Source organism: Sphaerodactylus townsendi, linkage group LG06, assembly GCF_021028975.2.
Source record: "Sphaerodactylus townsendi isolate TG3544 linkage group LG06, MPM_Stown_v2.3, whole genome shotgun sequence".
NCBI lineage: Eukaryota > Metazoa > Chordata > Lepidosauria > Squamata > Sphaerodactylidae > Sphaerodactylus > Sphaerodactylus townsendi.
This window is the reverse complement of record NC_059430.1, coordinates 2,384,024-2,398,768: the sequence shown is the minus strand read 5'-3', so window position 1 is coordinate 2,398,768 and position 14,745 is coordinate 2,384,024. Positions and strand designations below refer to the sequence as shown.

At 54.1% G+C, this 14,745-nt stretch overlaps 1 protein-coding gene across 1 annotated transcript in view; it reads left to right on the top strand.

Annotated features, from left to right (window-relative positions):
* Positions 1-14,745, top strand: part of SHANK3 (SH3 and multiple ankyrin repeat domains 3) — a 96,603-nt gene that overhangs the window by 64,322 nt on the left and 17,536 nt on the right. Inside the window, exons 11-17 of the mRNA XM_048500124.1 lie at positions 2,118-4,431; positions 4,646-4,706; positions 4,793-4,906; positions 5,030-5,095; positions 6,038-6,149; positions 7,860-8,207; positions 13,340-13,551. Coding sequence (XP_048356081.1) covers positions 2,118-4,431; positions 4,646-4,706; positions 4,793-4,906; positions 5,030-5,095; positions 6,038-6,149; positions 7,860-8,207; positions 13,340-13,551 — 3,227 coding nt within the window. The remainder of the gene's footprint in view (positions 1-2,117; positions 4,432-4,645; positions 4,707-4,792; positions 4,907-5,029; positions 5,096-6,037; positions 6,150-7,859; positions 8,208-13,339; positions 13,552-14,745) is intronic.

The following is a 14,745-nucleotide window of genomic DNA, read 5'->3' as shown; positions in this document are numbered from 1 at the left end:
AAATGGTCCAATGGTGATCTTGGTGTGTTCTTCAACAGCTGGGATATCTGGGGTGCCGTCATCAGATTCAATTTGTAATTCCAAAAGGGCCTTTGTTTTCGCTAAAGAGATTTACCGGGTGTTTGCCCACACTGAAGACTAACTTTCTTGGGTCTTAATATCAGTTGCTACAAGCTATTGCTTTTACTAACAGATACAAATATCTAAAACAACATTTCTAATTTAAACATTCGATGCAATTCTACAGAACTTACAGTATATTAAAAGAGCACAAACAAGAATATCCTAAACTATCATTAATAAACCTTAAATCGACTGGAAAAACCTAGCTTAAGACATAAGCATACACATTGGGCAAACAATAAATCCAACACTGAGGGCTTACACTAAGTCTTAACAGAAATAAAAGCAGGAAGGAAACCATGTAAAACAGTGGCACAATCACATATACACATCCTTTCCAGGCCTTATGGAGACTTTTGGGTAACACTGGTCTCTTTGTTCTGGCCTTTAGCCAGTGCACTCAAGCAATAGGCGGTAACAGTTTTGAATCCTAATGTTTGGGGCATTTGTAGGCGAAATGTTCAATTCAATTCAATAAGCCTTTATTGGCATATACACGATAGCATAAAAATACAGTTCCAGTTAAAAAGTGAATAGTAAAAAACTTGGCGTTTGTCATACATTCAGTTTACAAACTTCTGACAAAAACTTTGCCACTCTAAGGCAACAATGAAAATCCTGACAATTTAAAAGTGTAACTACTTTATCTGATTCAGTATAATCAATCATAGAGTCTATAGCTTGGGATAGCAGGCTGGATCGGAGTTCTTGCTATAATAAGCAGTTCAGGAGAATGTGTGGGATGGAATCCAGCTGTTCTATGCTACAGGTACAGAACCTCTTGTCGCTTGGAAGACCTTTAAGTCTTCCTCTACGTAGCGGAGATGGCATGATGTTAAATCTAGCCAGCATATAGGCTCTCCTGTGTATGGGATTTGTGAGCGCTGTAATATAATAGGCTGGGTATCCCTGCGTGAAAGGAATTGACATATTTGTTGGTGAACAAGATTTATTTGCCAAGCTCTGCAGTTGCTGATAGTCCATTGCTAACATCCTCTCTTTGATGAGGGCAAAAGTTTCAGTAAAGGTGTAGGCGAAATGTTAAGAGCAAAAACTACCAGACCCTGGCCACACAACCCAAGAAACCCACAACAGCTAGTTGATCCCATCCGTGAAAACCTTGGACGATACAAAGATTTGATTGTTTGTGCAGAGTTTCAAACACATCATTTTGGCAGCAGCTTCTGCCACAGGGCAAGAATTTTCCTTGTGTGACCAAAGGTAAGCCATGGGGGCCATTGTGTGTCTGTCTGAGCCTCCTACAGCCGCCATTTTCTGACTGTGCCCACCGTGCTGGGTTTAAATTCCAAAGGTGCCCATCAACTCAAAGGGTCAGGGACCCCTCGTGCTTGTCTGTTAGTGCGTTTTCATTTTTTTCAATAAGCCTTTATTGGCATACGGAACATACAATATAAATACAGTTAAAATTACTAGATAAAACTTCACACCGGATCATAAGTTCAGTTCGCAAACCTCAGCCAGAAACTTTGCCATTGCGAGATAAACAGTCAAGGTCATTACAGTTTAAGAGCATATTTACTTTATCAAGCTCTGTCAGGGCTTTCATAGAGTCAGTGATTTGTAATAATAAGCTGGATCTTGGATTCTGGTAAAGTGGGCAGTGGAGGAGAAGGTGCGCCATGGAATCCAGCTGCCCTGGACTGCAGGGGCAAAGCCTCTTATCGTTTGGTAGACCCTTGAGTCTTCCTCTATGGCATAATGTTAAATCTAGCCAGCATGTAGGGGATGGCATAATGTTAAATCTAGCCAGCATGTAGGCTCTCCTATATATAGGGTTGGTAAGCGCTGCAATATAGTAGGATGGGTTTCCCTGCACAAATGGAATTGCCACGTTCATTGGCGAGCAGGATTTGTTGGCCAAGCTCTGCAGTTGTTGATAATCCATTGCTAGTAGCCGCTCTTTGATGAGGGCAAATGTCTCAGTAAGGGTTAAGTGTGTTTTCATTCGGCAACTCTGACGTGACTGTTGTGCTGCTTTGCAGGTGAAGATGAGAAATTTGCTGCCTCCATAATGGATGGGAAATTTCCCAGGAGCACCTCAATGCAAGATACTGTCAGAGAAGGGCCCGGCATACCACCCCCACCTCAGACCGCTCCACCCCCTCCACCTTCCCCCTATTATTTTGACACGGGCGCACCCCCCTCCTTCTCCCCCCCTCCGCCCCCGGGAAGAGTCTACGACACGATTCGCTCCAGCTTTAAGCCCGGCTTGGAGGCCAAGCTCCACGGCTTGCCCCAGGTCATCAGCGCCGCGGAGATCTACGACCAAGCGCGGACTTCCGTCTCCTACCCCGAAAGGCAGAAGCGGGCCCGCTCCATGATCATCCTCCAGGACTCGTCCCACATCCCCGTGGAACCCACCGACATCCCCCGGCCCGGCCCCTCCGCCACGCCCCCCGAGAAGCTGAAGCGGAAGGGCCGGGTGGTCGACAACCCCTACGCCAACATGGGCCAGTTCAACGTCAGCCTCTTTGCCCCCACCAAGCCCCAGCGGAAGAAGAGCCCGCTGGTGAAGCAGCTGCAGGTGGAAGACGCCCAGGAGCGAGCGGCGCTGTCCATCGCGAGCGGCTTCACCCGGGAGCCCTCCCCCACCCGGCGCGCCCACCGCCTGAGCGGCATGGAGTACCCGGCGCAGGTGGATCCCGCCAGCCTCCCCTTCGCCACTGCCATCGCCGGCGTCATGAAGGACCGGGAGCGACGCCTGGATGAGAAGCGGAAATCCACTGTCTTCCTCTCCGTCGGGGCCATCGAAGGGAGCCCCCCCACGATAGAGATGCCGTCTCTGCAGCAGTCGCGCTCCATCGACGAGCGGCTGCTGGGCAGCCGGGATGTGCTCCTGCCTTCGCCCGTCTCAGCTTTAAAGCCATTGATCAGTAGTTCCTCCTCCACGTTCATCCACCCCCTCACCGGGAAGCCCCTGGACCCCAACTCTCCGCTGGCTCTCGCGCTGGCCGCCAGGGAGCGGGCGCTGTCCACCCAGGTCCCCTCCCGAGTGCCCACCCCCATCCACAGCCCGGACTCCGACCGTGCCGCACCCCTGTTTGTGGACATCCAAACCAAAGAACAAGAGAGGGGGGAGCTGGAGGGCCTGATTTCACCCGCGTACTCACCCGGGGCCAAGGCGCCCACGCCGGGCGCTCTGACTCCCACGCAGAGCCACTGGGGGATCCCGCCGATGGGGAGGAGGGAGGGCGAGGCGCGAGCCCAGACGCCGGTGAGGGAGGAGAAGAAAGCCGAGGACAAGAAGTCGATGATCATCAGCATCGTGGACACGTCCCAGCAGAAGACGGCGGGCCTCATCATGGTGCACGCGACCAGCAACGGCCAGGACCTCGGGTTTGAGATGATGGAGGAGAAGCCGCCCGTCCCCGAGGCGGGCCCGGAGCCGGCGGAGGTGCCCGTCATGGAGGCCCAGCCCAGCCCCGCGGCAAAGGCGCCCGTCAGCCCGGCCTCCGACAAGGCTCTTGGGCAGGGCAGTTCAGAAGAGGAAGTGGAGCCCTACACAGTCACCCTGCCCCCCGCCCAGCTGTCTTCGAGCGACGAGGAGACCCGAGAGGAGCTGGCCAAGATCGGCCTGGTTCCTCCCCCGGACGAGTTTGCAAACGGGGTCCTGGTCACCACCCCCGGCACACCCATCAGCCAGCTGGCTGCTCCAGCAGTTGCCACGCCATCCGTACCAGCGGCAGCAGTAGCACCTTCTACCACTGGTGGAACACCCTCAGGGAAGCCCTCTGATGCCCCCACAGCCCCAGAGTCTGCTGCAGACTCCGGAGTGGAAGAGGTGGACACCAGGAGTTCAAGTGACCACCACCTGGAGACCACAAGCACCATCTCCACCGTCTCCAGCATGTCCACGTTGTCCTCGGAGAGCGGGGAGCCCACGGACACGTACACTTCCTTCGCGGACGGACAAACTTTTATACTCGAGAAGCCGCCAGTGCCTCCAAAGCCAAAACTCAAGTCCCAGCTCAGCAAGGGGCCGGTTACTTTCAGGGACCCACTTTTGAAGCAGTCTTCGGACAGCGAGCTCATCGCCCAGCAACACGCGGCCATCCTGGCTTCCGCCAGCATCGGCCGGCCACGCTACCTCTTTCAGCGAAGGTCCAAGCTGTGGGGGGACCCCCTGGACAGCAGGCCAACCCACGGGGCTGAGGACGACAAACCAACTGTGATTAGCGAGCTGAGCTCTCGGCTGCAGCAGCTGAACAAGGACACGCGCTCCCTGGGGGAGGAGCCCGTGGGGGGCGTCATCGACCCCGGAAAGAAGTCCCCGGTGGTGGCAGCACGGTAAGCCCTGGCGGTGGGGGGTGAGAGGAGGCCTGGCATTTCATCTCCCCTCCCCTGGTAAGCAAGGGGAGACACATCCACTGAAGGACTTTCTCGGAGACCTTAGGGTCAAGAGAGAGTTGGCAGCAATTGCACATTTGAGCATGGGGCTGTCCCAACCCCCCACCCCGTGACACACCCCTTCTCCATCTTTGCCCCCTCTCCGCCTTCTGAGGTTGCACCCGGACCTTCCCTTCCCTCACACTTTTTGCCCCCCTCACACCACAGCCCTTGCGGTGTCTCTTGTTCCTGGGCAGTCTTGATTGACAGGTGCTTTTAGGACCTTCCTCTGATAACCTCAGATCTGTGCCTTTGGAGCCAGGGCCGCCGAGTGACGGGGCTGTCGGATGTGAGGGAACCCCCCGGGCTTCTTCCGGAAGAGGCAGAGGACCCGCTGGGAAGGTCTTCCCTCCCCCATCTAGTTCCTATCGCCAAGGTGTGATGCTTGCCCCACCCTTGGCCTGGGGACCAGGATGCCAGGCACCGAAAGGAGGGGGGGCAGAGGAGCCAGGGGTACCCCTTCTGGGGAAAGGATTGCCAGTTCCCCCCTCTTTACCAGGAGGTCGTCATTTGTGTTGAAAGTGGGCCGAAGCAAGAAGCAAAGGAATTCTGGGAGGCAGCCAGAGTATGCTAGAGGGGGGCCCCTAGTCTGGACCCCTCCCCCCTTCCTTGGTTGCCCCCGTCACTCTTCCATCTCCACTGGAGAGCTCCAGCCGGCAGGACTCGAGCATCCCTCTCTGTTCTGGGGAAGGGAGGAAGGAATCGAACCACAGACTCAAAGGGGCTCATAGACCCCCCCCCCCACAGTGGGTCTTCCTTCCAAAGCACAGGTGTCAAACTTGCGGCCCTCCAGATGTTATGGACTACAGTTCCCATCATCCCCTGCCAGCATGATGCTGGCAGGGGCTGATGGGAACTGTAGTCCATAACATCTGGAGGGCCGCAAGTTTGACACCTATGTCTAAAGCACAGGTGTCAAACTCGCAGCCCTCCAGATGTTCATGAACTACAATTCCCATCAGCCCTTGCCAGTATAGCCAATGCTCACATTGGGAAGGACTGATGGGAAATGTAGTTCATAAACATCTGGAGGGCCGTGAGTGACACCCCTGGTCTAAATGGACTTGGTTCCGTGCTCTGATGTTCTTGACACAGAGGCAGGACTGCCCCTCTTCCCCCTGGGTGACCTTCCCGTATGGTTGATGTCTAACAGAGACGATGTCCTCCAAGACACTGATCAGAGTGAACACTGGACGGGGTGTGGCTGTGCGCGAAAGAGGGAGATGCCCAATTTGCACGTGTGTGTTTGCATGTCCTCCACACAAGGGCTGCCCCCGTCTGAGACTGAGAGATCGGAACTGACTTTATGACGTGAACGTGTGCCAAGGCTCAGCACCGCATCCTCCTCTCCAAGCGCCAAGTCCCCCGGGCAGGGTAGAAGCCCTCCTTCTGAGGGCTGCTCATTATTCCCAGGAGCCCACCCGCACCCCACTCTGCTTCCCGCATGCCTTTGCCTGCCCGATCCCCCTCTGGCACAAGCTCCGCCCCTTCCTCGTCCCTCGGGCAGTCTTCCGCTGGGGACTCCGGTCTTAGCGCTAGGAAGCTGCAAAACGTTTGGCACCCGCACTTCTCACGTCAGGCCTGCCAGGCGAACGGGGGCGGGCGGGTCTCATATGACTGTAAGAACTTCCATAGAGCCACACTGGATCGGACCCCAGGCCCCTCTAGTCCAGCCTCCTGTTTCCACAGTGGCTGACCAGCTGCCTCTAGGACCGTGGTGGCGAACCTTTGGCACTCCAGATGTTATGGACTACAATTCCCATCAGCCCCTGCCAGCATGGCCAATTGGCCATGCTGGCAGGGGCTGATGGGAATTGTAGTCCATAACATCTGGAGTGCCAAAGGTTCGCCACCACTGCTCTAGGAAGCCTGCAAGCAGGAAGTCCGGTGCAACATCCTCCCACTCACGTCCCCCGGCAGCTGGCAGAAAGAGGCAGACATTTCCCCTGGAACTGGAGGGAATAGATGTCCATCACGGCTGGTGCCTGCTGTGACTTGTAGCCGTTGATAGCCCCGTCTCCCATGGATTTGGGCGCTCCCCACTTCAAGCCTTCCAAGTTGCCAGCAGCCACGAGCACCTCGTGGGGCATCGAGTGTCACCTATTAAGTCCTGCATCTCCCACCTTTCGGCTTCAGTGGGTGCCCCAGGCTTTTGCAGGGGGGGGGGGTCTAGGGGAGCCTCCAGCCCTCCTTCCCATTGTGAAATTGAAAGAAGGAGCCCAGAAACACTGTGAGTCATTCAAAGGTCAGGGAAAGACTTGAGGGCATGTTTCAGGGGGCTGTCCTGCTGCCCCCGACATGGACATCTCTCCCCCTCTCCTTCCGTCTCCTCAAAATGTTCTCCACATGGTCCATCCCATCAGGGCCTTCTGGTTATGCTGCAGAAAGCAGAAGTTCTCCAGGTCTGCTCTTTTCCTGAGCTAGGAGCAGAGGTGGAGCGCTCATGGGGATGTGTGGGGTCACACGTCCTCTGGTGCACGCCAGTTGGTCACATGGGGGTGGAGAATCGCCCCTCAGCCCCGCCCCGCCAGGCTGCTCCTTCAGTCGGCAGAGGCTCTACCAGCTGAAGGAGCAGTCTGGCAGAGCCAGGCCAAGAGTCAACCCACGGCTAAAATAGGTGGGCATGGGAGGGGGCACCTGAAGCAGGTGTTGCCCCAGGTACCATTCACCCCCCTACGCCTCTGGCTAGGAGTGGGGGTAGTCCAGCTTTCTGCCAACCCTTCATAAGAACGTAAGAACGAGCCTGCTGGATCAGCCCAGAGTCCATCTAGTCCAGCTCTCTGCTACTCGCTGTGGCCCACCAGGTGCCTTGGGGAGCTCACATGTAGGATGTGAACGCAATGGCCTTCTGCTGCTGCTGCTGCTCCCGATCACCTGGTCTGCTAAAGCATTTGCAATCTCAGATCAAGGAGGATCAAGATGGGTAGCTGTAGATCGACTTCTCCTCCATAAATCTGTCCAAGCCCTTTTTAAAGCTATCCAGGTGAGTGGCCATCACCACCTCCTGTGGCAGCATATTCCAAACACCAATCACAAGTTGCGTGAAGAAGTGTTTCCTTTGATTAGTCCTAATTCTTCCGCCCAGCATTTTCAATGGATGCCCCCTGGTTCTGGTCTGGTCTGCTAAGGCATTTGCAGCCTCAGATCAAGGAGGATCATGACTGGTAGCCATAGATGGACTTCTCCTCCATAAATCTGTCCAAGCCCCTTTTAAAGCTCTCCATGCCTTGCTCATAAAGGGCCCATGGCTGGATGGAGGAGGAGGAGGAGGAGGAGGAGAGAGCCTCTCTGTTCCCCCTTCGCACCCCTTTCCCCCTCGTGCCCTGCAGTCCACGGGTCCTTCCGCTGCCTTGCCCATTGGTCGTCGGAGCACCCCACCCGCACCCCGGTCCTTTCTCTCTGGAGCTTTTTGCCACCGCTGCCTTTCCTTCCGAAGAGTCCTTTGTGTCGTTCCCCACCCCCACCCCCCAATCGTTCTGACAGCCAGGCAGTTTGCCACTCGTGCTTTAAAATATCCACACCCCACCTGCTGATTGAAGCAAGGGTCCCAAACCTTTTCAACACTCGGGGGACCTCCGACACAGGGTTGTGGGTGCAACCACAGAATGAACGGCCTCTGCAGGAGATGAAACCAGCCACAAAAGGTCTGGGAATGAGGTTATGCGTAATTCTCAACAGTAAGGTTTTTCTCATCAGTTCTAGCCCCATAGTACAGTTTATTCCTTGATTTCCACACACGTTTTTGTGCCCTTAAGTTTTTATTTCTTCCCTTCCCCCAGCCAGGCTTCTTGTGGTTCTTTGGAGGCAACTTTTACATTCAATTGCTGACTTTGCCTACACTCCACCCCCCCCCCCTACTACAACCCCACCAACTCCAGAACTTACAAGTTCTAGATTGCCCTGAGGAATCCCACTGTGGAGAAAGCCACGCGGACGGCCTCGTGTGGGACAGGTGTGGTGGCCCTGAAGGCCTCAGACCACTTTGGGCTGCCCAGGCCTGTTGGCCCCAGAAAACAGTGTGGGGCAGGGAGTTGCTTGTAATGGAGGTGGGTCTGGCTCTGAGCAACCTTCCCCAACCTGCCTCATGTTAGCTGCCCCCCGAACCCACTGTCCGAGCCTGCTGCAGAATGGGGGGGGGCAAAGAGTCCTTTCATGGGTTGCCCCACCCACCTGCATGTGAAGCTGGAACCCCATTTTGCGTTCCTGCTGTAGACTCATTCTCCTCCTTCCGGCCCGCTCCATCGTGTGGCTCCTTTCCACTTGGTGATTCCTCCTTCACTTTCCCAGGGCTGGCCTATGGCTCTAGGGCAGTGGTGGCGAACCTATGGCACTCCAGATGTTCATGGACTACAATTGCCATCAGCCCCTGTCAGCATGGCCAATTGGTCATGCTGGCAGGGGCTGATAGGAATTGTAGTCCATGAACCTCTGGAGTGCCATAGGTTCTCCACCACGGCTCCAGGGCAAAGAGATGGAGTGGTGAATTGGGAAGTCCCCTGTTTGAATGTCCATCTGCCACAAACCCATGGTGGCATATGGAGAAACCGTGGTGGCCCTCAACCCCAGCACTACGAGGAACAAAATGCTCTCCTCCTTTGCGTGGGTGTTGCTGAGATCAGTGGCAGTGAGTCATGCCATCCACTTATGGTGACCCCATGGGGAGATGAACAGAGGTGGTTTACCACTTCCTCTCTCTGTGGAGCAACCCTGGCCTTCCTTGGTAGTTGTAGGTTCCAGGAACTGATGAGGGCTATCCAGGCTAGGATAAAAGAACTTCAGAGGTGGTTTGCCATTGCCTGTCTCCATAGCGATCCTGGAATTCCTTGGTGGTCTCTCCAAATACCAGCCAGGGCCAACCCTGCTTATTATTATTTATTCGATTTAGTAGACTGCCCCACCCCCGAAGGGCTCAGGGCGGCTCACAGGCCAACCAAGAACAATACATTACAACTAAAAGCAAATTGAATAATCCCAATTAAAACAATAAATACAGTAGAAACAGTAGCAGCAATAACCCATCCATGATTAATTAAATGGATGACGTCCGGTGCTAAACCCCGGGAGAGGACTGGCAGATGTTCAGATAAGCAGATGGCACATAGGACAGCAGAGAGGGGCAGACTCAGTGGCCAGCCTCCCCAAAAGCCCAGTGGAACAGCTCGGTTTTACAGGCCCTGTGGAACTCCCCAGTGTCCCGCAGGGCCCTTACAGCTGGAGGAAGAGCATTCCACCAGGCAGGGGCCAGGGCCGTAAAAGCCCTGGCCCGGGTGGAGGCCAGCCGCATCAGGGGCCACCAGTAAATTCACCTCTGCTGAACAGAGAAGTCGACTCGGGACATGCGGGGTAAGGCAGTCTCGCAGGTATGGGGGCCGCAGGCTTAGCTTAGCTTAGCTTTGGCCAGAGGAGGTGCTGGCCATAGACCAGTGGTGGTGAACCTTTGGCACGCCAGATGTTATGGACTACAATTCCCATCAGCCCCTGCCAGCATGACCAATTGGCCATGCTGGAAGGGGCTGATGGGAATTGTAGTCCATAACATCTGGAGTGCCAAAGGTTCGCCACCATGGCCATAGACCTTGCTGGGAAGAACAGAGTCAAGGCAGTGGAACACGCAGGAAGGTGCTCCTTCAAGTATTTGGGCTTCAGGAAAGCCTTAACCTTACATGAACCTTGAATTAGACCCAGAAACTAATCAGTAACCAATGAAGAAACTTCAGATTAACATGGCCCTTGTGGCTAGCCCTTGATAAAACATGTAGAGCACTTGGTAGCAGCCTAACTTCCAAGACATTCAAACAAGACATTCAAACAGGTCCAGACAAGGTTCCTGCCAATAGGGAACCAGCTTCCTGGCTCAACATAACTGTCAAAAAGCATTTCTTGCTGCCATAGACACCTTTTTCTCCAACAGAAGACCAGGATCAAGCAAGAGCCCCAAGCTCCTAGCAGAGTCTTCTAGCAAAAGTTGAGACATCACAAGAAGAGTCCTGCACCAACGAGGGTCCATTTAGTCCAGCAGCCTGTCTCACACAGTGGCCAATAAGTTCCTTTGGAGGACCAGCAACAGGGCACAGAGGACAAGGAGGTTCCCTTTAGTTAGTAGCCATGGCTAGTAGCCACTGATCGGCCTGTCCTCCGTCAATCTATCCATAGCAGGAAGGATATTCCCGTTTGAAACAGCCTCCCTTCTGACCTCATCTTGTCTGGATTCAGCTTTGGTTTGCCACCCCTCAGGAGCAGCAGTGGCGTAGGAGGTTAAGAGCTCGTGTATCTAATCTGGAGGAACCGGGTTTGATTCCCAGCTCTGCTGCCTGAGCTGTGGAGGCTTATCTGGGGAATTCAGATTAGCCTGGGCACTCCCACACACGCCAGCTGGGTGACCTTGGGCTAGTCACAGCTTCTCGGAGCTCTCTCAGCCCCGCCTACCTCACAGGGTGTTTGTTGTGAGGGGGGAAGGGCAAGGAGATTGTCAGCCCCTTTGAGTCTCCTGCAGGAGAGAAAGGGGGGATATAAATCCAAACTCTTCTTCTTCTTCTCAGCCAATGGACCTTGTCCTGCATGAGGCATAGCAGGGGGTCTCCAGCTAGAGATGGCATCCTGCTCCAAATCTTTGAGCAGTCTTGTTAGGGGGCCTTTCGTAGATACCGGGCAATGTGGGGGGAGACTGAGAGCCTTGTGGGTCCTCTCCCCATGTGCCCGTCAGTTCTCAAGAGGGTGTTTCCGCTGTTCCCACTTTTGTGATCATGCAACAAAAACCAACACTGTGCCAACATACAAAGCACTAGTAAATAATAGTTGTCAGTGGTGCTCTTTTCATAAATTTCAATTAGTTCATATTAAGAACAAAAGAAACGTCTATATTTCTAGAAATATCATATCACAATTACTGCATTTTAACGTTTCGTATATTTCCAAGTTGAGAAAGTTTGTTCAAGAAAGTTTATTCAGTCAATTAGTGCCAAGTTTCAGTGTAGGGCACCATCATCTAGCAAGCCTCGTCCTCCTCCTTGTATGTATTTATTTCCATTTTTATCTTGCCAGCTCTCCAAAAAGGACTCCGGGCAGCTTACACAAAATATCGATTCTGTACAATAAACAATATAAAACATTTAAAACATTACAATACAATTTGCTTAAATGCATTAAATGTCATTAGAGGTCTTGGTAGTCTTAACGTGACCCCGGTTGCTCCTTGTTTCTGACGACCTCATCAGAAGATGGTAACGATGACTGTCCAATAATTGCTTCCCCTTAAGTCAACGATTCCTTTCTTAATTGCTGCTATATTTCCAAATAAACCACAGCTGAAATCATAGAGTGTTCCCTGGACTCAAAACGCAGTGCACGATTAATATAATAATAAAGCACCACGTATGATCAACTTGAAATGTATAAAAGGAGCGCTGTTTACAACTATGATGTCCTCGTGCTTTGTACGTGGTCCAGTGTTGTTCTTTTATCAGTTACCAACCCCACCTTCTTTGTAGCTGGCCTTTTGCGAAGGGACTGGCAGAAAAGTCTAGGACCAGCCCAGCCTGCAGCGTTTATTAGAGGCTGCAGGAGCTGAGGAGGAGGAGGAGGAGGAGTTTGGATTTATATCCCCCTTTCTCTCCTGCAGGAGACTCAAAGGGGCTGACAATCTCCTTGCCCTTCTCCCCTCGCAACAAACACCCTGTGAGGTGGGTGGGGCGGAGAGAGCTCCGAGAAGCTGTGACTAGCCCAAGGTCACCCAGCTGGCGTGTGTGGGAGTGCCCAGGCTAATCTGAATTCCCCAGATAAGCCTCCACAGCTCAGGCGGCAGAGCTGGGAATCAAACCCGGTTCCTCCAGATTAGATACACGAGCTCTTAACCTCCTACACCACTGTTTTGAGTGAGGCCTCCTCAGACGCTCCCTGTTAGAAAGCAGCCTTTCCAGCCTGTAGGCACTCCTTCACTTCCTGGCTCCCCAAAACACCCCCCCCCCGCCCCCGCCCCCCCGTGCTTCCCTTCAACCAGCTCCCTTTCCCCGGCTCTCCTGTGGCACAATCCCTAGTCAAGCCCTAAGTGGCGCTGGGAGGGCAGGTGTGTGTCTTGGCTTCTCATTGGGCATCGAGTCATTTCCCTTCCACCGGAATGGGGCGGGGGGGCTGGGAGGGCAGGTCTCCTCTGGCCCCAATCCGAGACAAGCTTCCTTGGTGGCACAAACTCTCTGCCGGCCCCCCAGCCTGAGCCCAGAGCTTCTGCACCCTACACCAGTGGTGGTGAACCTTTGGCACTCCAGATGTTAAGGACTACAATTCCCATCAGCCAATTGGCCATGCTGGCATTGGCTGATGGGAATTGTAGTCCTTAACATCTGGAGTGCCAAAGGTTCGCCACCACTGCCCTACACGCTTGCTTCCCTGATGCACCACAGAGAGGTGGTTTCTGTGTGTAAAAAAAGAGGAGGTTTATCTTATTTATTATCGGTGTGTGTACAAGTGTGTGTACAAACATACATATATATATATATATAAATATATCCATATATGTACAGTTTATATATAGTAATGTACTGTGTGGAAAACCTACAACTGCTTTGTATCCTTACAGATCGGAAAGAGAGAGTGAAGAGAAATAAGCCTTTTAGGCCTTTAGCTCCTAGGGTAACGCTTCCTCTTTCTCTACGGACTTATCCATTAATTCTGTCTCAGTCAAAGAGCATCACATGTTCCGGTGGGAGCTTCTAGCTGCTGCTGCTGCCGCCGTTCACAACGCCCTGTTTCCTTGTAGGCTCCCGTGAGGCTCCAGAAACCGGGCCTCGCGGTCGACTGGAATTCCCATTCTGATAACCGGCGGCATTCGGGCAAGGGCTGGGCCAGGCACTCACAAACGGAGCGCCGCCCCCCCCCCCCCCATCAACACACTGCCAATTCTGTGCCAGGGAAGCCGTAGAGGAGAGTTCTGTGGGGCACAGCAGCAAGAGGGGCGACTACTCCAGTTCAGAGGGAAGGACCCTTATTCCAACTGACAGTCTTCACAGAGGCAGGCTGAGACTGGAGGTGATAAGTCTCATTCTGGACAGTTGGTGGGGGGGCATATTAACAGAACTGGCCCCCATTCCTGGCAGTCCCGGAGACCCCCAAAGATTGTCGCCATGCATCAGCCAGGTGAAGGCAAGGTTGTTCTCAGACCCCTGGGCGTCTGGCCTCTTTTCAGCCCCTGCCTCTCGGCCTGCTGCTTTGCAAGCAATGGGGAAAGGAGGAAAGATCCCTTTGTGGATGGGCCAGGGGAACCGCTGGTGGAGCACGGAGCAGGAGACTGCAGGAGGCCTCAGGACGTTGGAGGAGCCGCAGTCGTCCTCCTGCAGGGATAGCTCTCTCCCGAGGAACCACTGGACCCCTCCACATCCAGTCGTGGAGGCATTTCCCCAGACCCTCTAGGACAGTGATGGTGAACCTTTTTAAGACCGAGTGCCCAAATTGCAACCCAAACCCCAGTTATTTATTGCAAAGTGCCAACTCAACAATTTAACCTGAATGCTGAGGTTTCCGTTTAGAAAAAACAGGTTGGCTCCCTTTTCCTCCGCCCTACCCACTCGAGCAGGGGCCAGCCTGCTCTAGCCTCCAATAAGTCCTGTGTGCACCGCTCTAGCATCTCTGCCTCCTCTGCACCCCCCGCCCCCGGGCAGAAGCCACCTGGAGCACAGCCACCAGGCCCACCAGCCGAGTCCTCCCTGCTCACCACGGTGTGCACATGTCGTGCTCAGTGGCCCAGGCCAGCCTAGATGCGTGTGTGTGTGTGGGGGGGGGGTGATTTTCCACCCCCCACATGACAAACTCTGTGTGTGCGTGCCCACAGAGAGGGCTCCAAGTGCCACCTTTGGCACCCATGCCATAGGTTCGTCATCACTGCTCTAGGACGGTGATCAGCAGTCTGATTCAAGCCCTCTGCCCATTTTTATTTCTTCTCGACATGGGTCACACATCCTCAAGGTCCCTGTGAATTGGCCCCACACCCTTGTCCCAGAGCATGCCTGTTTGGCTGGGAGACCTGGGGCAGAGGTGGGGCAAGGCAGCCCCCCCCCCCCCCGGCAGGCTCCCCCTCCCCTTCATTGCCCACCAAGACGAGGACAAACCATTTCCTGGCTTCCCAGGTAGGAGAGCATGACAGCGGGAGGGGGAGGGCCGGGAGAGCATGCGCCACGCAGGAACGGCGCCCCTGCGGAAGCATTTCCCGCATTCAGTGTGTGGAGG